Genomic DNA, 22384 nt, shown 5'->3' with positions numbered 1-22384 from the left:
TTGTAAGAGTCCATAGGTCTCTTCCTTTCTCGGGCCCACTGCGATATCATCACCATCTTCTTGGCAAGGTATATGCTGTCATACATCGCTTGCGGACAATCTTTCCTTTCCAGCCAATACCCTCTTTCTTAAGGATATGCTTGTTCCAGGTTCTCGAAAATTTGTCGACCAAATTTGATCCATCAACTTGAGTCGATGACAAGCTCGTGAACGAATCAGTTGATGCATCTTTGAGACATACTTGACAAGGCTCACCATTGCTAGTTAGCTTGTCTTGGCTTTTGGATCGTTACCTATTTCTCATCATCTTCACGCTCTACACAGTCAGATCTTCGATCTCTGCGTCTCTCATAATGTCGCCTTCTTCTTGCAAGCACAGAATTGAGCGCAGGGGAATCGATGAGTGGAGAGGGTAAAGACTTCAGCTCAGTCGGACCTGCAAGTGAAGCGTTAGTGATGAACCGAAGCGATACAGATGGGCTTACTCACCAGAGGCACTAGCACTGTAAGAGTTGATTGAGGGGCGCTTTGTGAGTGTCCTCGTGTATTTTCGGCTGATATTCGTGATGCTGTAGAGAGGAAGCCGGTTGTATAATCTGCTCGATGTGGTGTCTTTCCCCTATAAGGAAATCATGCTCTCTATCTCCATCTGATTATAGACATCTATCAAAGCCTTGCTTCATCTGCACTCTGCACACCCTCTTTGATAGTCTTTGGGATCCATGCCATACTGGGCACATTGGTTGGCACTGGAAGTCCATAGAATTGAAGGGTTGGTCTCCCTGCTTGGAGTGGCACACGGGGTAAGATAGTCTCATAGTGAGATAGTCTCGGAGTGAGGCATTTCTAGCAAGTGAGAGTATGAGTCTGCGGTCTAGGCCATGGCTGTGGCATCCACAATTATTCTAGCGACAGCTACACTAGAATAGAGCGTAAAGTAGCTATACCATGAGGCGTAGATGCTTCAGATCTAACACCAGGGAATCTGGGACAGGTATCGGCGATGGGAGAAGGACGGGTATTCGCGATTGGGGAGACATATTGATCTGTCCGCGAAACATGGCGATTCTGAGATCGAGCTGGGCCCGGCCTCACTGTTTTATGCAGTTGTTTGGGCCACGCGGCTTAAGAAGGATTTATACCAGATCCTATTGAGCTGCAAGAATGGTCTCATAAGGGGATATACGCAGACATCAAGCAGACCAAGGATATGTTGCTGGTAATCCGTGTCCAAGGGTCAAGGAGAGGCGATAGTTAGGTACCAAATGAAATTGCCAGACTTGCGACGCTGCTGTGATGTTGATCATGGCATCGGGGTACTTTCGGTGATTTGTTCCACGGCTTAGCAGATTAGTCAATAAACTTAAGTATATAGTAGGGAGTATACTTTGTTTCCGTATGCGCGCTTCTTGCTGTCGCTCATGGCGATAGACTGATAGAAGAGTTTTGTGTAAGGTAAGAATTAGCACTGGAGTTAGGAGAGCCTAGACTGAGTCGTAAGTTCATCCTCCAGCTCAGGTTAGAGTTCCCTGACGACAGTAAGCGCAACATCGGCCGTTGTCTTGTTCGAGCTTAGTTGAGTGGTTGCGGGACGGTTTGACTACCCCCAAGATTCCAAGTTCTGTCGGAGCAAAGCATTACTCGCTGGTAGTCCCATCTTCCCGTACCAACGAGCTAAAATCAACTTCCTAATGTAAAAGAGTGACTATTTAGGGGTTTGTTGAGTTCACCGAGTCTATGTTTGACGTATTTGATGTCTTCGAACATTAAGGCTTCGTCTTTGGTTGTGAAGACTTTACGCATACCATGAAGTATTAACAAAGAGCCTTTGAAGGTCGATTGGCATCTGGGTCTGTAGTACTCTTCGGTGACTAATTGCCAGCGCCTGTGGCATCGATAGTCAATATATCACCGTGATCTGTGCTTGACGATAATAATCCCCTGGTAATCTCGCATGGCGCATTCCGGGGATTGGCTTCTGGTATGTGCTCAAATTGTCCTGGCAAATGTCCATGGGAGACAGACCAAGATGAAACTTGGGCTGTCCTCCAGTGCGACCATTTGCATCAGCTTGCTGTGTCGTCGGGCTCTTAGAAGCTTGTATACGTTGATGTTGTTGAATAAGCCTTTGGGCGACCTGCTGGCATTGACAGTAGCAGACTTTGAGGCGGAAGTGAAGCTTAGCAGATGTAGTCGATTCTTTGGCTTCTTTACTTCCCGATTTTTTCTCATTTGGGCTTCTAACATGGCCTCTTGATCTTGAAGCTAGTGGCGTTAGAAAGCCAGTGTCATAACACGGCTCAGGCGTCAAAGACTCCGAGTCATCGGAAAATATTCACTGATGAACTCGCTGATTGATTGTCAGTCCGCTAGAACTATGGCTTCCGGGCGTGTCTTGGACTAAAACAATTCAAGGCTCCTCTTGGAAAGCCTTTCCTCGAAGGAAGTACCGATTGAAGAACAGTGCAGCCAGGATTTGGTATACTTCGGTATTTGACACAGCAGAACTGCCAAGTTCATCACGTCAGAATCTGAGCGGCACGAGTTGTTAGCTCCACAGAACACTAAAACTTGGATATTGTAAGTATAAGCCGCTTTTAGAGATCTGTATCAAATATGCGCGAGAAGGCACAGATGAAGAGTTGAAGCCAGGCCAGTTGACGTTGATACGCGTGAGCTATAACGAGAATGACTGGTGATAACGACCTTCAATCAAACTCTGAGAAATTCACAGAAATATCGAGCGTTTTGAGGGCCCTATTTCTCTCCGCCATGAGGTAGTAGTAACATGAGATTGTTTGTAGTCACTGGGGCCAGACTTCTCGATCGGAAAACCAGGCCTCCTGGACTTGATATTAGCTTATAGGTATATAACGCACCGTGCAGAGGATGAACGTACCTTGATCAGCTTAACAAGAGACGGCGCTATCTTATCTTTGCCACAGTCTTCAGGTCTTTCGAGCATTACCTTGATTGTAAATCCGAGCTGGCAACAAGCCAACAAGTCCTTCTAGGAAATGCCATCGACCTCGGCCAGCTTCTCCTGGATCAGATCTATATACGCAGCGTCTCCAGTGGTTTCATATGCTGACAGAACCCCCTGGATCGATGATTTAAAAAATGCCAAGGATGGACATGTCGAGGGCAAGCCTCGGATTCTCTCTCGCTTGCATGCTACCATGGGAACTGTGACGCTGCAAACAATGAGCATGTCCTCCATCCCAATCAGCGCCATACAAAGCGATGTGAAGAGGCCCTCATGGCAGCTTCGAGTGCATATTTTAGGAATAGGAGTGATCCATACTCCACACAAAACCCGGACTTTTGAGAGGCCACAGGCGTTGTGGATATCATCATTCCGCTACTAGCTGTTGCGGTTTGGTGTAAGTCGGAGAGACAATTTGGTTTTTGTAGTGTTGTCGATCTTTTCGACGGACGCGAAATGGCCAACAGCCATAGCTTCCGGTGTCTCCAGTTTTTGTAGCTGTTATAAGTAAAGGAGACTCTGAGAACCATTCATAGTGCTGTAGTTTTACGCAAGTGGATGAGTGATGAATTCGAGAGTGGCATCGTCGATTGATCGGGGTAAAGCCAACGATGGTGGCTGTCGATGAAGCCTCGATGTGTCGCGTCGTCGAATGTGGAAGCCACCAGGAGATCATGGATCTTCAGCCGTTCGGGAGCGTAAGATATCTTCATTCGTAATCTTGGCGTCCTCATTTATTATACAGGTAGCCTGGATGATATCGAGAAGGTGGCCCGAGTACCAGTGCATAGTGCAAGTCATCAGACAGGTCTTAATAGTAACTGTGGTGTGAGGTGTGTTCGGAGGAAGACTACCGACTCGGTCGCTGCTAGATCGGTATGCTACGCAGGCGATTAGTTCCGCGGCTATGCTGCAGGGTTGGTCGACCGTGAGCTTCACGGTGTTTTTGTGGACACGGGCTTCGTTGGTCTGGACGCATCCGATCGGTCTCTAACCTGGAGTTGCCTGACTGATTCGGTTTGAATGCTTCGGAAAAAGGGGGCGCACATCGGAGCTTATTGCGGTTACCGGACTTCTTGACGGCATTGAGGTTTGACATGTACTGAGGCGGGTCTGGCTCTTCATATCGTTGTAGGATGAAGGGATTAATTTTCTCAAGTGTTAATGAGATGCCTCGTCTAGGCTTTGGGATTCTAGGTCGAGGTCAGCCTTGCGCAGGCAATTAGTCGCGCGGCTATGCTGCAAGGTTGGTTGACCGTGAGCTTGAGAAATAACAAAACACAAATAGATATTTCTATCAGTGTGATGTGAAATTGTCTTTTTCGTGTAGTTCAATGCGACCTTCAGACTCCAAACACTCCAACTCAAATTCAGGTACGGGGCCCTGGCGAAATATATCCACCGCCTTGGCCATAGGACACACTATAATTGCCTGGCTTGTGAGGTCTGGGTTCCGTATAGCGGTGGCTATGATGAGCTGCCTACTTGTAGTCAAACAGCATAGGATAAATAAACTTTCCGCAAGAGGTGGCATATTGGCCCTGCTGAAGACCATGATATTGATCATTTCGTGTATATCATTCTTTGGGAACTCGGGGCAGTTCCAGGTATTATGTCGAGAAGAGTTGCAGATGTGCTGCCTAATAGAGGCCTGTATCAGAAGCTCTAGCATGGCCGGTGTCCATCCTAGGCCGCCACAAAGTCTCTCGATTCTCTAGTCCGCAGTCGCCTTGTCTCCCTCAGGTTCGTAGCAATCGGTAGCTGGGAGGGGACGAGATATTTCTTCAGAGTCGATGTCCTTGCCACGGGAGGACGGGGTGACGTGCGAAACATTGTTACCATCAGCTTGTCCTTCAGCATTTCTGTTCTGTGGATTGTTCTGTCGAAATGAACCGTTACACAACCTTGAGTGTGTTCATCGCATGAAACTCCCTCTCTCTCGCCAAGTATGTCCTTGTCCTGTGCTTCACGACACTGTTCCATGCACTCTTTGAGGTTATCATAAGTTGTCTCACAGAGTCACAGCCATCTGCTGAGCTGAGCTTCTGAAGAAGTCCACAATCATGCGGTTGTATAAGAATATCCTCTCACGTTCAGTAGACGCCGGGGTTCTCATTCTATAAAGCAATGGCTGTCCGAATGGCTAATACAGTACAAGTACCGGTTGTTGATTTAGGGTGAGAAAGATCGTCTTAACAATGATGCCAAGGCCAGGAAATCGCTGACAGCATACTCAAATTGTTGAATGAGAATCATGGATATCTGAGGAGCGAGAAGCAATAGATGTAGGTTCTCGACACTGTCGATTATCTGGCTGGGGTCATAGTCACTACCCAGAGAAGGGTGGCTTTCGTTTTCCTCCATTGTCAAATACCGGCTTGTGTGCTGTAGCTGTCCCTGCGTGTAGCTGTTGATCTGCTGCACGTACATCTTTGTTGATGAGTTATCAGCACATGTTTTCGCATGCTAGCTATCCAAGTAAAAAGGAATTCACTTGAGATTGATACAGAGATAGAGACTCTGATATTCTCGGGGATAGCTATCTGCAAGACGCTGAGCAGAAGTATCAAGTAACCAAGTTATCATCATCCTTCGTAACGAATATGTCACGGGCGTGAACAATCCAATCCCTGATTTTGTTCACCTTATTGATGAGTTTGTCGGTTTCCGCTCGGCTTGGCGCGAAGCTCTGATTCTTGCTCCTTCGGCTGAACTCATGATAGACACAAGTCTGTCGAATTTCGAAAGTCTCCTTTGTATGGCAGCTCCGGCGAGGAGGAAAGTCGGGATGCCAGGTAATATAGCACCTTGACGAATGAGGCCGGGTCGTTTGGCTCGAAGCTTGCCTGCTCGAGAGTCGCTTGAACTCGAATACTCACAGAGGAGATCGTCTTCCCCTTCCATGTCCTTTTCTGTGGCTCGGTCCACGCCAATGCTTTCAGCAACTTCTCCTTGAGTCAGCTCGAACAAGAGGGGCATATCGAGAGCCCTTGCTTGAGCTCCAACTGGGTTGTCGACTAACATGTGGCCCTGAGATTGTAGGACTTTTGGGTCCGTCATTTTCAGTTGTCGATAGCTGCTCTACGCACAACATGTTTTGGAAGGAAGGCTGGTCGGATGAAATCTCATATTGGCTGGAAGTTCTTTCGCCTGCTTCACAAGAAAACGAGGCCACTGGGTATCCAATCTTGATCATCTGGGTAATGTCCTTGGCATCGAGGCGCTCCTGGGTTGCCTGGCATTTGTGCAAGATATCTGAGCCGGTCTTCTGTGTCGCTGTTGCTTGATATCTCGTAGGCATCGATTCTTTGCGGTTTGTTCATCTTGAATGCTCGTTCAATATGTTCTCCCGGACGTTTTGATGAATACCTGGGGTTTAGGCTTGGATCTGTTATTCAGGGGACGCAACGATGTCAGGAGGCTGATGGCGCGACAGCTATCCCGATGGTAGAAGAGCTCAGAAAGCTTTACTTCAAGGATTATGGACAGGCGGGCTCGGTAACGCGGTATTCAGTCCATATACCAGCCTGAAATGACGTCTGAGAATACTAGACATTCACACTTCATCGTGTCGTCTTCTAATTTGGCGAGCGTATACTTCAATGAAGCGCATGACTATCGACGAATGCATGATCAACGATGCTCAAGGCGTCGATGCCAGGATGTCAGTAGTGGATATAGTGCCATTGGCGACAAGAAAAGCTACAGACAGAGCTAGCAAATCAGGAGATGCTCAACTATCCAAACGACTAGACTGAGAGAAGGTGGATTTGGAGATAGCTCTGGCCGGTTCGTGGAGTCTTTCTGATGCTCTCAACTCCCGGTGAAGCAAAGGTCTCGGGTGGTATCGAAGAACGGCAGTGGTACTTCTATGGTTGCATTTCGATGTGCAACGAAGGACGTGAGTGAACACAGCAATGCCGGACCCCGGGAGCCAGGTCTCGGAAAAGATAAGCTTGTTCCGGAACCTTTGACTCGGTCTCCGGAGATCGTGTTGTTCGCATCAACGCCAGCCCACAGCATAGGAGCTTTAGGTGCAGTGGAACTATACCTCCATTCTCACGTGCAGAAAAGAGTTTGGGGGTGGAGATGTTCAGGTGTGTCTTGAACATCTGTGGTTGAACAGGGCCAATCACTCATCCAGAAGGCTTCCGCTATACTAGGGACTTTGGTGATGGCCTGCGGAAGTCAGGCCGTTTGAAATCAGCCTTCCGTTCTCGCTGAGGTCGTCGAAGCTTAACCCAGGCTTCGTGGACTTCGAGTGCTGAAAATCTCTGTTCTTTTGAGGTTGAAGTGGAATGGACTGAGATGCTTCGGTATGTACACTTTGACCACCAGGCGTGTCTCTGCACATATGAAAACAAGTCATCGTGTACGGTGCTGGTACTGGCCTGGTTTCTGGTAAGTAGGCCGTATCGTCAAGATCTTTGCTGAAGACTGGCAGCGTTTCTTGGTTAGGGGCGGAGAAACGATACGCTTCTCCAGTGAAAGGTTTTGGATAATTGGGATCGAGCTTCTGTCTGGTCTTGTCTCTGACTCGCGGTCCGTCATTGCACATCGAAAGCCTTCTGAAAGTGCTCACCATGCTCTATCATTTGAACTCTGAATGAGAATCTCCCGTCGACGACTCGGTCAATCGTGTCGAAGAACGTCACTGGTACCTGGATGGTATTGGTTGAGGGTTTCTGCGCTGCTTCCCACGCATCAGCTGTGAAGGGTCCGCATCTCGTGCCCACTCGAGCATACGAAACTGTATCTTAATCCAGGTGACGATCATTCGGCATCGAGGCTACCGGTTGCGAGCCGACTAGACAGGGTCAAAGTGCGCGAAGGGGTCTCTCCAACTCCATGCGATTTGATTCACGGCGGCTCATCGAACTCTGCCCGAGCCTTCTCAGCGCCGTTGACAGAATACCGCAGAGCTGTCTCTTTCGACCATGTCCTCAACTTCCTTCATCTCTGCATCGCAAGCGCGCTGCAAGTCTTGGCCCATCAGTCAGTTCATATTGAGGTAGATTGACAAAGGAATAGCCTTCGAGGTGATCCTTTCGAAGTCGTACTTGCAGTCTGTCTCTCGTCTTGTAGATGGTGAAGCTTCGTTCTATGGTGATGGCTGGGTTGAATTGTTTGTCTTTGGGGTCTTCAGCCTCATTCTTAACATCTGCGACCTTCGCATCCATCCAAGGCATCAATGATAATTACCAGCGGTGTCTTGGCCAGTTCTCCCAGTGGTGCTTCAATAAGCTCAGCAAATTGTTTCGATACAGCCTTGCTGGCTATATTAGTGTCAGAATCGATCGTTTTCTTGACGAATTGTGCCTATCCTGGGGCAGCCACATTGATATCGATCGGGACAGCTGGCCCAGAGACCGATGAAGAATCCGCTAAGATTCAAAGTTTCTTAGTACGACGATTCCCTTGTCGCATTTGACTGTTCGCGAACTAAGCTCTCGTAGAATGGGAAGGCAACACTAAAATGGTTTCATTGCGTGCGGATCATTGATTGAGCAAATCAATTATATCGTGCCCAGGCCAAGAAAGCAAACTCATCCTTCGTGAAACAAGGGGTTTATGGTTCTTGACACTAGTAGGCGTAACCTCGACCACGGCCACAGTAGAGCAGTGCCAGGGAATATCATCTTTCCGTACCACCCAGCTACCCTTTGTCTTCTTAGCCTTGGCCTCGCCGACCTCACTGTTGTCACTAACCTTACTATTGTCGCCAACCTCGCTGGTATATGGGCACTTATGAATGCAAGCGCGTACGGCATCGATTCGCGTTGGCTGCCAGACTTGCCCGCCTTGAGGAAGTTGTTGACTACGTTGCGGTCCTCTCGATCCGGTAGGTCTGGCCAGTTTGGCTTGTCTTTCCCATCGTTGAAGTTGAGGACCTTCGGGTGTACGTAGAGCTTCGGGTCGCCAGCATATGACTCCAGAGCGTCCTCGTCCCCAGAACTCTCTGAGACTGGACTAAACAAACCAATGCAGATGTACTTCGGCGGGCGTGTATCTCATAGATCTCAACGAAAGCCGCCTGGAGGGCTTCGATCTCCTTTTCTGCTGCCTTTTGACTGCGACAATAGGCGGGCTTTCCCATCATTCCGAGAAGCGAGATTCTGAGCGCCGAAATGCCATCACTCTTTCCACTGTTTCTACTATGCCTCTCCATATACGGAGATCGGTATGATCGGGTTCCATACGGTCGTTTGCGAGGGTCAATGTGTTCGACCTTCATGACCTCGGCGCAGTCGCCGAGAGGTGGGAGAGAATCCGCGAAAGGGGTCTGTGAAAATATGACTGTAAAGTCTTTGACGGCCACAAGTCTCAACTGAAAATGACTGTTTCTTTTCGCGGGCTTTGAGAGCTTCAAGCTGCTTTTTCTTCGACTGACGCATCTCGAATCCCAAGCACAAGAATACTTAAGGGAGTAAATAAACCAAATCCAGAAATCGCTCATCGTACTCTGAGGAAGTTCCAGCGCCATAAGAAGTTGGAATCACATCGACAAGATTGTCAACGAATCTGAGCTGGGAGCTCTAGAAAAGCAGCATCGCTCCCTGGCACGCCGCAGCGAGTCTTCAGATTGCTCATCATCTCATGAGAGTCGAAGGTTGTTTCCGTTGGATTTGAGAACATCTTACTCAGCGACTCAAGGATCGTGAGTACATGGGAGAACGTGGAATTAAACAGCTCAGATAGCTGGAGTCTTGGCCACCAGAGGATTTCGGTCATCGCCAGGCTGATCAGATACTTCGACCGAACAGCAGATCCTCGTGTCGCTTGATCTAGTGTGGCGCCCCAAGAGTTGCAACTTGGCCTATTATGTCCATCTAATAGCAGAGCCAGTTAACTGCTGCTGAACGATACTTGTTGTCCAATCCCCCACCAATTGCTGCTGACTGCATGTGGATATAAGGGAACTAGCCACCCATCTCCCCCGTCTTTATCAGGAGCTGCTCTAGTCTCTCCTGAATCATTGGAAAGTTTTTAGGTGTCTCTCAAGTCCTCCTTGTCGGGACTTCTTGAGCTTGGGTGGCGCCCTATGAGTTGCGGTTTGGGCTTGAGTGATAACAGACACTTAGGCGTATTTCCCAAATCTCGAACACTTGGGGAGTGAGCTTGAAGTCTTGCCAGTTCTGTTTAGACGAGTCATCTGACACTGAAGGTTTCAACTGTGGTAGGTTCAGATCAGAGCCCGGTAGGCTAAATGGAATGTTTCGATAGACTTGACCCATTTTGTCTTGGAAGCAAGGTGAGGACTACCTTCGAGGTGGCGCAGGCAGACCAGTTAATTGAAGGCGTTGCTTCATTGCCACACGATCCTGATGAAGCCAGTATATTCGTCGTGATGTCCTGATGGCCACCTTTGCTACCCGTTTGGCCTCCCTGTGTCAACTACCCATTCTATCCTTGATGGTGTTTTGGGTATGGGTGTTGACGCCCTTGGTGTCCAGTAGTAAACCTCAGATGCCTCTTGGCCTTCCTTGCCGTCTACGCTTCATGCTCAATCTCACTGTCGTTTTTGTTATCAAATTCATCCAACTCATAAACTTGATACTCGGCCTAATCTCAATCAGGTTCCTCTTCGTGACGAACGAGAATTTTGAATACTCAGTCAAATCAAAACCCAGGTTATATCAACACATATCACATAGTTCTTCGTAGGTGCAGTCCTCGCAAAAAGAAACGTTCCAAAGCCTCCAAATAAGCCAGAGAAATCCTAGCATGGCTGAAGCCTCCGCCGGCTCATCCGGAATTTTCTGTTGGCTTGTCGTTGGGCTCAGCCGTCTGTGACTTATAGCCGTAGTGTTTTGCCTCGGACGTAAGCCAACCAGCAACAGAGTCTGTGTCCTCTTTATACTGCTTCAAGACGCTGACTAGGTTGTATGGGAGCGTTGACGGTACCAGCTTTGAGAGGAGCTTTCCATTGAACTTGGTCTTGGTAGTTGTTACATGTAGGGTTAAAATGCGACAGCGAGACCCTGTAGTTGCAGTGCTGTAGGGCGTGAGGGCATACTTTGCTGTAGTGGTGTGAGCTGAATTGGTGTCGTGTGGGATGTGAATACCTAGCCTGAGCTGATACCATTTCCCTCACAATTGGAGCACGACCCTAGTCGAACTTGCCGACTCTCAGTGTTGCCATGAATGCTTCGAAATGGGAGTACCCCAGGAAAGGACAAGCATGGGCAATACATCTCCCAACGATCTCGCCAGCACGCTTAGGTTGGGGGAATTTGCAGGGCCCAGGTACGGCAGCCAATATGTCTGCCCGCTGAGAATTGTACCAGTTCGCTCCGAACATAGTCTACCAGGTTCGGATCTTTTGAGTCACGAATTCTCAACAGAGACTTTCGATGGGCGTGCAAGCATCCGTGGAAGTTCTGGTAATTCCAGCGACCGTACTGTAGTACAGAGAATCCGGTGAGGCGGCCAACACGGATAATGGATGTATTAACACAGTGGCTGGGATCATGTCTTCTGCACGAATTACAAGTCTTCTTAAGCTGGTGAGCAGATGTTGCAGATTGTGGCCAAGACGGCAGAGAAATTCAGGCTCTTGGGCGGAAGATTGATTTGAGGCTGTGGAGTATGAGCCTGGCCGCCCTGGTGTGTTTGAGTCGATTTTCAAGGATGATTGTGAGTTTCTGGCCACATTGAACTCCAATCTGCTCCCCGTCTCACAATCGGAGGCAATAAGGTCAAAAGAAGAGGTATTGCTTCTCAGACAGCCATGATGGAATATCTGATGGATGGAGCGGCCGCGGAAGTACCATTTTGTGCGGATATAAGAGCATTTGCGGCGGATGCTGGCCGCATCCTCAGGCGTGGCATCATCCTCATGGGTATATCTATCTGTGAGATAGATATCCAGCTCGGACATTCCAGTAGGGACTAGGTCAGACGACATGTTGTGAGGTCGGCAGGTCCATAGATGATAGTGTCAACAAAGCAGAAGCGTCCCGAAGTGACAGCTTGGGAGATTGGGTGAAACGTAATAATCTCTACATCCTCGTCATCAGAGGTAGTGTCCAGATTCTTACAGCCTCAATACCATCGATTCGTTCGAGGACTTGTTCGAAGCTCTTCTCGTCTTTCCATCCCTTCAGCTTGTAGGGTCTTTTGTAGGTCCAGGCTTCTTGTGATGCCTTCTCAAAAGCTGTTCTCAGGGTGTTGAACTTGAATTTGGGTTGACCATTACCCGTTTTGCCTGTGATAGCAGTGCAGGCTGGGCTCATACCCCATGTAAACAGCATCTGCCTGGTGTCTGAGATATATGGCTGGGATGGGAGAAATCTTTAATGGCAATCTGACGATGACATCCGGTTGAGAAGTGCATCTATCATCACCCTCTCCCCGCCCTTTTGCCCCCCCTCCTCTGTCTTTTGTACTTTGCAAAGTTCTCAGAGGCCAGACTGCGATCTCGTAGTCGTTCTGATCGCCATCGTCATTCTATATTTGCCCTGAGGTGACATGCCTTATCAAGCCGCTGGCCAGAAGCTCGGTGACTCCTCTACAAACAACCTTTCAGTGAGTCACCGTCGCCATCACCTTTTTATCATAGTCCATTTTACAAACAGGAGATTGGATCTCCGCTTGCCTTGGCACAGACTTTCTTTTCTTTCGTTGCTCGTCTGGTAAAGGCATGCCTTGAGATGTACTTGATACTTTCCTGCTGCATAAGCCTGTGAAATGCTTCGAAACATTGTGATTGCATCGCCGTGTTGCGCAGGAGCCAGTCTCGTACTGTGAGGCAGGGGGCGAAGTGTTAACGTTGGTGTCGGTGCCTTCGCTGATGGTCGACTATCGAAACTTGAATTCCTTGGTCTTTTGGGTCATCCTTGACCAGCTTGTTTTGACTGTAGGAGTCCAGGATAGGACTTATGCATTTGCTAAAAGTAAAACTTTTTGAATGTTCCAGCTTTCAGGGTGATTCTTGTCTGAAGCATGAGCTTCCCAGTAAACTGCACCGGTACGGGTGTTGAGCTTGATCCTCCTTCCTGGAACTGCAGACTCAATTGGTCGAGGAAGCGGAAAGGGGAAGGTCGATGATGAGAGACAACTTTGATGACTTGGGGAGAAATGGTGCGCGATGCGGTCGAGATCATGTAGTCAAAAGAGGTTGAAGCCGGGCGAGAGTTCGCTCTCCGCAAGGCTGTCGTCAGAAATGGCAATGGGAGCATTGGCTGATATGAAATGGTCCGCTCTTGGTAACAACACTCACACCAAGCACCATAGTTTGATCGTCGTTAGTCGCCTTGCTGTTGCCATAAATGGTATCAACCCATGTACGGTGACGGGCTGCATCAGGTGCCCTGTCCCTGGTGTTCATATAGCGATCATACCAGCTCTGAACATGGTCTTGACTCTCTGCCAGACTCTCCTTCAGAGCCTTGCATTCCGCTTCAAGCTTTAGGCATTGGACAATTCCTTGTCTGATAAGTTCGGAATTCCTTTTCTCAAAGACTGCAGAACTCAGCTAACATCTTGCGAAGTTCGGAAAGGCTTAAATTCGCTGAGAGCAAAAGATGGCCGTGTGATGTCTGGTAAAAGCAGGATAACAGGGAGTTACTTTTGTTGAAGACGCCTTTCATCTGACCACGAAGTCTGACCTGATGATCGAAGGGGATATCAGAGTGTCCAACCCACTGTACTTGATAGGTCGATGGCTATCTTGTACAGTCTCCAAAGCAGTTAGTCAGAGATTCAGATTGAGAGGTCTGAGGCTTAGACTTGGTAGTGTTGGATACAGCCTCAAACTAGACTGAGTAGTACCTGAGGGTACCCTGGTGACACTCTGTCTCAAGCGACTATGTCCTCTCGTGCCGGAGAATCCGGTGTTTTTGTCAGCGCCATGCTCGATCAAGCTCTGTCCCCGGCTTGGAGCATGCTTGCCGAAGAGTTCCGAGAGGTCAGAACCGGCCAGCTCTGGGGTTTTAAGTTTGTCGTTGCATGATCTGAGGCATTCTTCAGTCACGTTTAGGAGGTCGTAGAATGTATGTCGGCGATTGATAAGGATGGCTCGGGGCGTAGGATGTCCTTGGTAGAGCCCAGTCATGCCGCAGAATGTGCCTAACCGGACTGGATGAGATATTGCGTTTCGTTCATATGATAGTTAGACGACACTTGGGACTACGTCGGTCCCCTGAGAGTTCAGAAACAGCATATCCTGGAACGCGCTCTTGTTCCTCACTTGAGAAGAAGGCAGTCCCTTTGGCTGCTGGCCCTTCAAACCAGGGGCAGCCCTCAGGTTTGAACACAGCAGCATCATCGAGTTCAACATTCTCCGCTCAAATCCTGCTAGTCGGTAGCGGTGCTCAGTGCTGGGATGGGTTGTTGAGAAGTGTGTGAGAATCCTCGAGCATATCCTATACACATCAGCTAAGTCATTCTGTTTGCAAGTATATACTTACATACGAGCATTCAAGCCCATCAGCCTCGCAACTGACACAAGGCCTCAGGAAAGGGTTCATCTGCCATCAGTCGATCCGCTTGCGACAAGCGACGTCATGAGGCTGTGTAAACTCGGAGGTGTAAACGATTTTTAGACCCCCAGCCTATTACTTTGTTAATCCTCAAGTCGAAGTCGGGCTTGAGAATACCGGAGGCCAGTCTACTGTCTCCCCGTTGTGGTTACATAGTACAAGGGTATGTTTGACTGAGTGCTGCCAGGGCTACTTGATGCAATGGCAAGCTGGGATAAAACATCTCCCGACACTATTGCCAGCAAGTATAGGTGCTGACGAGCTTGTGGTGCCCGCACTGCTGGTAATCGTGGTAGATGTCTAAACACATTGTGCTTCCTCTTGAAGTTCAACCAGAAGAAGGCTCATCAATGCTAACAAGGACTGTTGTGAAGAAGACTTGTTAGCAAGAGGACAAGAAAGGCTTAGAAGGGGAGGTTCTTACTCTCATCTTACCCAGTGCCTATTGGGACAGGTCACTGACTTACGAACAGCCACCTCCTTTCTCATGTGAGCTTGGTCGCGGCGAAGAGCTTCCTCGTCTGCATGGAGGCCGATCTTGCTTGTCAACAAGGAAGATGGCTTGGCGCGACATGTTTCGAGGTTCTAAGTCAAGTTAGACATGATTATATGCAAAGAGAATAAAAGTTGTAACATACCACGAATTGACTCTGTCGATGGCGGTCTGTCTTGTAAAGTCTCTTGATCATCCGTCTCAAGCATGGAACACATGGGGTTCCTGGCTTGAAGGACGATATAGACAAATGACATTGCCAGAGTCGGACTTGGAGAAGTCGAGCCTCACCGTGGTGAGTAATGAAAAGGAGTTGAAAGCTATGCCAGAGCATAGTCCATGTCGTCAGAGTATCCTCCAGAGTGATGAGCGTATGAAGTATGTTCGGGGGCTGAACGGACAACGCCTTCCCATCCCTCATGAAGAATGGTAACTCACCTTGACGTAGCTAGACTTGTCAAGCCAAAAGATGCAGACTGAAAGAAAAGATGAACGAACCTTCGGGTGACCTCTGGAGAGACCAACTGCTATCTACGACGGTCTTTCGTGAAGCCGTCATCTATTGCAACTCCTAGACGAAGTTGAAACATCCGGCAAAACAAAATACTCAGCATCAAGGTCAGAGACCGAGAGCATTGTCACAAAGGGGTTACCCCAGCACAACCACAAGGGAAGCCCAGGACGTGATAATTGAAGAACAGAAATGGAGAAGAAAAGAAGAACAGGCTATATATCTGGGCGACAAGTCTGAGCTCTTCATTACATCATCAATTTTGATGAGCTAAGAGAAAAGAGAAAACTTCTTGCGTCCTGCATGTTGAGTTATGTTTGATGAGGTGGCATGCCTTGCCGTGGTGGCGGAGTGTTGTGTCGGCGGGAGCTGTGGTGCACGCTCCCGTGAGGTATCAGATCTGATATCGCATTTATCACATCACATTCCGACAGCCTACACTTTCTGGGCAATGCACGTTCCAATCTCTGTGTATGGGCTTGGAGCGGTGAGTAACAAGATGCAGCCAAACAAGCACAAGCCTCTGTTTTCCGACTGCAAATATCAGAGATCACGGTTCATTTCGCCTGCACGCATACTTGAGCCTACAGACGTATATACCGACATGAGATAACATACTCAAGCGTTCCAACACTTCACTGAATTCCAACCTTTGGATACACGCTTGGACCAATAAGTAATGAGATAGGCAAACGGCCACAAGTCCCTGCTCAATTCTGAGACGACAGCACATCTCATCGATCAGAGTTTAGGTTGTCTACCCGTTTCCACTCATGCCCAGACCTCCAAACATTCACACCGACGGAAAGTAATGCACCTAAACATTTGAACAACCGTCACAACTCAATTCTACCACCAACTCACACTCAACAAATCTCAGCCGTCCTCGCCACGCCAACAACCTCCTCACGCAAGACCCTTTAATGACAGATAATGTGATACATTCAAACACTTCACTATCTAAAAACCGCCATCTAATTATAAATCCAACAAATCACAGCCCCAATCTCAAACCCCCGGCCCCGCCTCCCTCCCGTCCCTCCCGCATCTCCACTCCCCCAAAAGCCTCCGATCGCCCCACAATAACCCTCCGATCCCCGTCTCCGTTCATCCGTCTCACTTCATGAGCCGTTTTTTTCTTCAAAACTCATCACCAAAACAGAACAATGCACACGCACCCTAATCAAATCCGCTCTGCGTGCGAGCGCTGCCGTCGCCAGAAACTACGCTGCTCACGGCCCCTCTCTTCGCCTTCATGCGCCCGCTGCACCCGTCTCGGCCTGACATGTCAGGCTGGTCTGCAGCGACGCGTCGGCAGACCGCCCAAGAGGGACATGGTGCTTCACAAGCCCGCTGATGATATGCAGTTTGTTCAAGCGCTGCTGGACGACACGGCTTGGAATCTTGATCCGTTTTGCGAGTATACGCCTGAGAGTCTCCCGTTTCCCATGGATGCGTGGCCTTCTGTGTCAGAGCTTGATCCGCCTGAGGTTGAGCAAAAGATCATAGTGCCTAGTATGCAGGTATTCGAGAAATTGTCGAAACTTAATGTCGATATCCACCGGGGATGGGAATTCGTGTCGCAGCTTGAGAATGACTTTCGGTTGGGTGCGTTTGTGTGTGAGGATCGGGAGAGGCAGAACGGGTATCAGAATATCCAGGTTGTGTTGAAGGCGGCGCAGGAATACCTTGTTGTCCTCAAGACACTGCATCGGCAGCTCGGGATACGTACTGTGTACTGCCAAGGTCGCAAGCCACATACAAACAGAATGATGCTGTCCCTGGAGGCAAACACCAAATCTCCTGAGTCCATAGCTTCTCCGTGGGGTGAAGCGACACCAACGTCCGGAAGCACTACACCCGAGCTTCCTCCAGTATTCGACTCACCGACCATGTTTCTAATAATGTCTTGCTACGTACAGCTCACCAAACATCTTGAAATTGTCCTCAAGATCATATTCAACTCAATATCAGATCCACACCAGGACCTCATCGATGCCGCTCCCATGTCGTTCGCCGACGTACCTCTGATTGAGCCCTCAACCCAATTCGTGCTCTTCTCCGAGATGTTTCGCCACGTCATGGGTCAGATGAATCTTCTCATGGGTCTGCCTAGTGTGTGGTCAAGCCAGAGCGCTTGGACAGGTCTGTTGACCAATCAGCGATATCGGGATATGCTGAATACTGAGCTTGGAGATGTGGAGGATGGGTGGACGACGAGGCCAGGCAAGTTGATGGAGATTAATAGAACAACAAAGGATATGCTGGACGAGTTCACCATGATGGGCATTTACTGAGCATTTCCTGCTGGCCCGGTAATCCAGGTAACGAGGAATCACAGATGCAACTTCGTAGCGTAGGAGCAAGTCGCAGCCGTAGAATTTGGATTCAAGGTGACAGTTCATCGGGAAATTTATACTCTAAGTTAATCTAATCTCTCTAGCGATAATTTATGGTTGAGCACTCTGGTGTTGGTGTGCTTCTTCGTGGTCGTCCTCCTGTAGCATCAAAGTGCTGGCTCTTGTAGCCCAAATCTCATTCCTAGCCTCAACTCCTCGCAAAAGCAAAATAAAATCCATGCAAAGTCATTATAGAGACATAGAAAAGGTGAATTCAAACTGGTTGCTGCCACCTGCGTCGAAAACGAACGGGAAATTGATAGCCACGTCGAGTGGTAGGCTATCGGCGACAGGACGTGATACCGTTGGCGTCGATCCTCGTCGAATCGTCCTTGATAAAGTGTGCTCCTCGCTATTGGCCCTCTTATTTCTTCCTTTCTTAATCGGTGTCGCTAGTGCCTTCTTTGGTTCTGATGGTGGTTCGACATTCCATTCGCAAGCGAGCACGCCGAACTCGACCTGCTCTGGGTTCTTGTGGGCGCTCAGGCTGCTCGACTTGGCGTATTTGACAAAGTTCTCTTGTAGCCAGGATTTGACTTGAAGAACTCGGGAGCTGATGGTCCAATCTTGCGTATCGGCTTCGAAGTAGCTTCTGTTCCCGCCCTCGAACCTGCATGTGCCAGCTTTCGCTTGAATAAGGTCAGTGGGATTGTCACAAAGCCCTTGTCATCTAGCGCTTACCTTTCAAGTTGCTCTGAAACCCGTGGCGATCTGTGGCAGCATTGAGGTCGGATTTACGTAGAATGAGGTAATCGACAAAGAAGAACTGCTCCAGATTGGGGAGATATTGGGCCAAGAATCTGTATAAGTGCTTTGGGTACCTGACTTTATCAGGAGTGCTGTGGATTAGGCCGCAGTTTGGACATCGCCTGGGCGATTGTTGCTCATACCATTTGTGGCAGTATCTGACCGCGACCTTTCGAATTTGATCGAGCCCTGAGCAGTTCAGAACCTTGTTGAAGCGTATGCTGTCTTCGTAGACCTCAGGTGGGACGTATTCAAGATAGATGACATCGGAGAGGGCGTTGAGACTAACGATCCGGCCAGTGTTAAGGCGGAAAGTCGAAGGCCGATTTGTAAGAGACTTGGCTACAGCAGCAGCTTCGTTGCATGTAACGGAAAGTTTGGTGAGCTGCTGATGGAGATTCGTGTAATAAGAGATATCGGCTTGTGGAGTGGGGTAGAGAGGTTTCAGTGTACCATACACCTTGGCAGTAGGGCGAGCTTCTCTTCTGACCTCGAGCGCCATGGAATCAACATCCTCATCGTGATCTTCAGCAGTTGCGTGGAGGAACATCGGCTCTTTGAGCCACCACTTTCCAAGCCCTGTTGACGGGTGCCAGTCGGTGTCGATTTTGAGAAAGTGCATGCCAGGAGTCTCCAGGGTAGCTTGCCATATCTGGGCACGTATCTCTGGCGGCAGGCGAGGAAAAGGCGAGAAGGTGCGGCAATCTTCAGGTATCTGGAATTTGAGAGGAGTCTCTATCGATTGTAGAGGGGACTCTGTAGAAGGCTCTGTCTCTTTTGATGCTGGGGGATGTTGGACGGTGACGCCATCGTGGGCACTATCAAGGTCGTGAGCACTCATGATAGCCGTGGGCCATGAGCTTATCGCTATCTCGCGATCATGAAGGAGGGGTGTAGATTAGAAAGACGGACGATCAAAAGAGCGAAGACGACGCAACAAAAGCAATCGGCGGAGCTGGATGGAGTGAAGAGAAAGTGAAGATACAGAGTATCGATGGTGTTGCAGAAACAAAAATGATGGAGTGAAGTTGGAGAAGTAGCGGAAGCTTCATATCAGTGGCCATTGTGTAATCGGGATTGGCGGGGAAGCAGGCAGCCACAGCCAGTCTACGAGTGCCCGTCAGGTCGGGTCGGAGACGGTGCTGGGTGCTGCTGCTACACTGTAGCATACAGAGTTCAGCCGCTAAACAGGCAGCTCAGCGCCACAACGCAGCACTATCAGCTCTGCCTGGGCTAGTTTCAGCGGATGAGGAAGTGCAATTTGTGAAATATCATTATTACATATCGCTTGAATTGTCAAATGCATTTGCTACGCTTTGGCATGTCCTGCGATGTCTCTTGTCTCGTGGTTTGGCTTGTGTAAAGAGCTTCACCGCATTTACCTTGATGATTCAATGCTTCGGGAGATGTGCCAACCAACGCATGCCACCGCACCTTGACGGGTCATCTCAAGCTGTCAGGTGAGAACTCAATGCGATCTAATTGCCTGCAATTCGTTATTTCACTTTATGAGGCTTATAACGTCATTTTCTTTACTATTTTATGAAGTAAACAGTTTAAATTGGCGCCAAGTATTGTTACTGCATTCTTGAAGTCATACGTCAGATCTCAATCTGCGTGCGACATGAGATCCACGGCCGGCTTTTTTGTGACACGCCACTACAGCCACTGAGAAGAAGACTCTCTCTCAACGATATGGATAAAGAGTAAGCGAAATAAACAAAAAAACAAAACATCTGACTTGCGCAGTCTCATGTGATGAAGTAGTTTGTTTGCAGCCCTCCACGTTCAAGAGGCATTTAAAGGCAGAACAAGCCGACAGATCACCACCAAAAGTAGAAAATGATCCAGTTGACAAAGAGAGAACGATGCATATTAAGTATGAGTAACGTTAATATCATCGCAATCTAAGTACCTGTAATTTTGAGTCCAACTCCTCCTTTATTGCCTCCAAGCCAAAGAGCATACTGCAGCGATTAGTATCCAAACTTCTGCCCAACAAGATCCTCACTCAACCTCCACAACTTCTCAGCCTCAATAGCATCTCGCGCCCAGGCCTTGACAGTATCAACAAAAGGATCAGCGACCCTCGCCTCCAAGAGATAAGCGCCGTTGCTTGCTGTTTAGTTATTAGCCTTTGTTCATACTCATTTGTAAATAATATCTCACCTTTGATGTTGGGGTCGAAAGCAGCGAATGCATGTGTCGCAGCACCGACTTCGACAGGAACAGGGGGGATAGCTGTCCATCCTTCAGAGTTGCCACGTTCACGGTGAGATTTGACTGGGTTTTGTTAGTTAGAGTATTGAAGGGAGTAAGAGTTGACCTACTGAAAGTGCCGAGATCAGCGTCCATGCTGGCAAAGTCTAGATGTGTACCGAGACCAGTTGACAGAATGAGACCGGGATGAACACTGTAAGATTGGAGACCACGGCTTCCTAGTTTTTGAGCCAAAGACATAGAGAAGAGCATATTGCCAGTCTTGGATTGACCGTAGGCAGTCCATTGGTCGTAAAGCTCGCCGTCCTGTTCAAGTTAGTATGGTGTAATATGCAAGGCTGGTTGACTTACACTGAAGTGAGGATCGGCGAAGCGAATAGGACCAAGACTGTGGCCATTGCTCGAGATGTTGACAACACGGGGTGACTCCGAAGCAAGAATCTTATCCATAATCAAGTTCGTCAAAAGGAAATGTCCAAGATGGCAAATAGCAAACTGCATCTCATAGCCATCCACACTCTTGGTGTATGGAATAGCCATGACTCCAGCATTGTTGACAACGACATCAATGCTAGGCACGTCACTCCAGCCGTTGACTTCTTCGGCAGCCTTTCGCACTGAAGCCAAAGAGCCTAGATCTACCACAAGAGAGCGGGTCTTGATGGAGGGGTTGGTCTTGGTGATGGCTTCAGACATTTCTTGGAGTTTGGAGGCATTGCGGCCTGCAAGGATGAGAAGAGATGGAGACTTGGAGGCGGTTTCTAGGATGAAGGTTGCGCCGAGACTGTTGGGTGTGACACCTGTTGTGAGGATTGTTTTGCCCTTGATGATATCGGCATACTCGTTGACGAGGTCATTGGTGGTGGTTGCAGCAGAGTGAGGAGACATGGTGATTGAATTGAATTGATAGCAAATGATAGCTCAAGTTGTGTTTTGGAGTGTATTGCGGAGTGTATGTTCTAAATTGCAAGTGTTGATGATGATAAGCCTATTCAAGTGGGAATGTCCCACGATACTTATACAAATCGCCATTTCTAAAATCCGAAATTGATGTCGTTGAGATTGTATAGCTCACACGAATAGAATGAAGTGCGGATCTTGCAGTACATCGCGGCTGGCGTCAGCCATCGGCGTAGGAGGGGCCGATGCTGACGCTTTTTTGCCAACATATCCGAAAGACCAATCATGTTGCGAGGTGATCGAGACAACCTTCGCTTTCGGACTTTAGAGCAAGGGTATTATCGTACTGCAGGATGACGGCAAAGGTGCAGCGAGCGTTTATAGATCCCTTTTGAGGCTAGAGCATATAGTTCTAGGATGAAGGGCCTGGAGGAATGATTGAAGCTACCCCAAAGTCCACCAATTGAGTTCACGACAGGGTTCTTTAATTGCATCGGAGATACTAAGAAGTCCTTGGTTGCTGATATAGAATCTCTCTCAATTCTAGAAGAGTTCCTCCGGTTTCTCTGTGTATTGATTGTTTGTGACGCACCGTCGTGGCGTATACCCTCACTTCAGAATAGCCTGAGTAACTCCTCCAGAACG

At 48.6% G+C, this 22384-nt stretch overlaps 6 protein-coding genes across 6 annotated transcripts; 1 reads left to right on the top strand and 5 right to left on the bottom strand.

Moving 5' to 3' along the window:
- Positions 1 to 5626: 5626 nt before the first annotated feature.
- Positions 5627 to 6046, bottom strand: FVEG_09672 (hypothetical protein; the record flags this gene model as incomplete). The annotated part of the gene is made up of 1 exon (XM_018898726.1): positions 5627 to 6046. One exon carries the CDS (start codon positions 6044 to 6046, stop codon positions 5627 to 5629), a length of 420 nt encoding a protein of 139 aa, XP_018756653.1.
- Positions 6047 to 8804: 2758 nt separating this feature from the next.
- FVEG_09673 (hypothetical protein) lies at positions 8805 to 9470 on the bottom strand (the record flags this gene model as incomplete). Its single annotated transcript, XM_018898727.1, has 1 exon — positions 8805 to 9470. The coding sequence occupies one exon, from the start codon at positions 9468 to 9470 to the stop codon at positions 8805 to 8807; it is 666 nt and encodes a 221-aa protein (XP_018756654.1).
- A 5327-nt stretch (positions 9471 to 14797) lies between these two features.
- Positions 14798 to 15383, bottom strand: FVEG_16635 (hypothetical protein; the record flags this gene model as incomplete). Its single annotated transcript, XM_018905876.1, has 3 exons — positions 14798 to 14832; positions 14937 to 15054; positions 15108 to 15383. 3 exons carry the CDS (start codon positions 15381 to 15383, stop codon positions 14798 to 14800), a joined length of 429 nt encoding a protein of 142 aa, XP_018756655.1.
- A 1202-nt stretch (positions 15384 to 16585) lies between these two features.
- Positions 16586 to 18112, top strand: FVEG_09674 (hypothetical protein). Its single transcript, XM_018898728.1, has one exon. The coding sequence runs from the start codon at positions 16640 to 16642 to the stop codon at positions 17768 to 17770; it is 1131 nt and encodes a 376-aa protein (XP_018756656.1). The 5' UTR covers positions 16586 to 16639; the 3' UTR covers positions 17771 to 18112.
- Positions 17739 to 19950, bottom strand: FVEG_09675 (hypothetical protein). Its single transcript, XM_018898729.1, has 2 exons — positions 18554 to 19950; positions 17739 to 18501 (listed from the first exon to the last, which is right to left on the bottom strand). Exons 1-2 carry the CDS (start codon positions 19458 to 19460, stop codon positions 18062 to 18064), a joined length of 1347 nt encoding a protein of 448 aa, XP_018756657.1. The 5' UTR covers positions 19461 to 19950; the 3' UTR covers positions 17739 to 18061.
- Positions 19951 to 20500: 550 nt separating this feature from the next.
- On the bottom strand, positions 20501 to 21915 carry FVEG_09676 (oxidoreductase). Its single transcript, XM_018898730.1, has 4 exons — positions 21191 to 21915; positions 20950 to 21145; positions 20789 to 20902; positions 20501 to 20738 (listed from the first exon to the last, which is right to left on the bottom strand). Exons 1-4 carry the CDS (start codon positions 21725 to 21727, stop codon positions 20596 to 20598), a joined length of 990 nt encoding a protein of 329 aa, XP_018756658.1. The 5' UTR covers positions 21728 to 21915; the 3' UTR covers positions 20501 to 20595.
- Between the last annotated feature and the right edge of the window lie 469 nt (positions 21916 to 22384).

This window comes from Fusarium verticillioides, chromosome 1 (assembly GCF_000149555.1).
Source record: "Fusarium verticillioides 7600 chromosome 1, whole genome shotgun sequence".
In the NCBI taxonomy this organism is placed as follows: Eukaryota; Fungi; Ascomycota; class Sordariomycetes; order Hypocreales; family Nectriaceae; genus Fusarium; species Fusarium verticillioides.
Note: the sequence above shows the minus strand (reverse complement) of the source record. Positions and strands in the feature narration are given on the sequence as shown.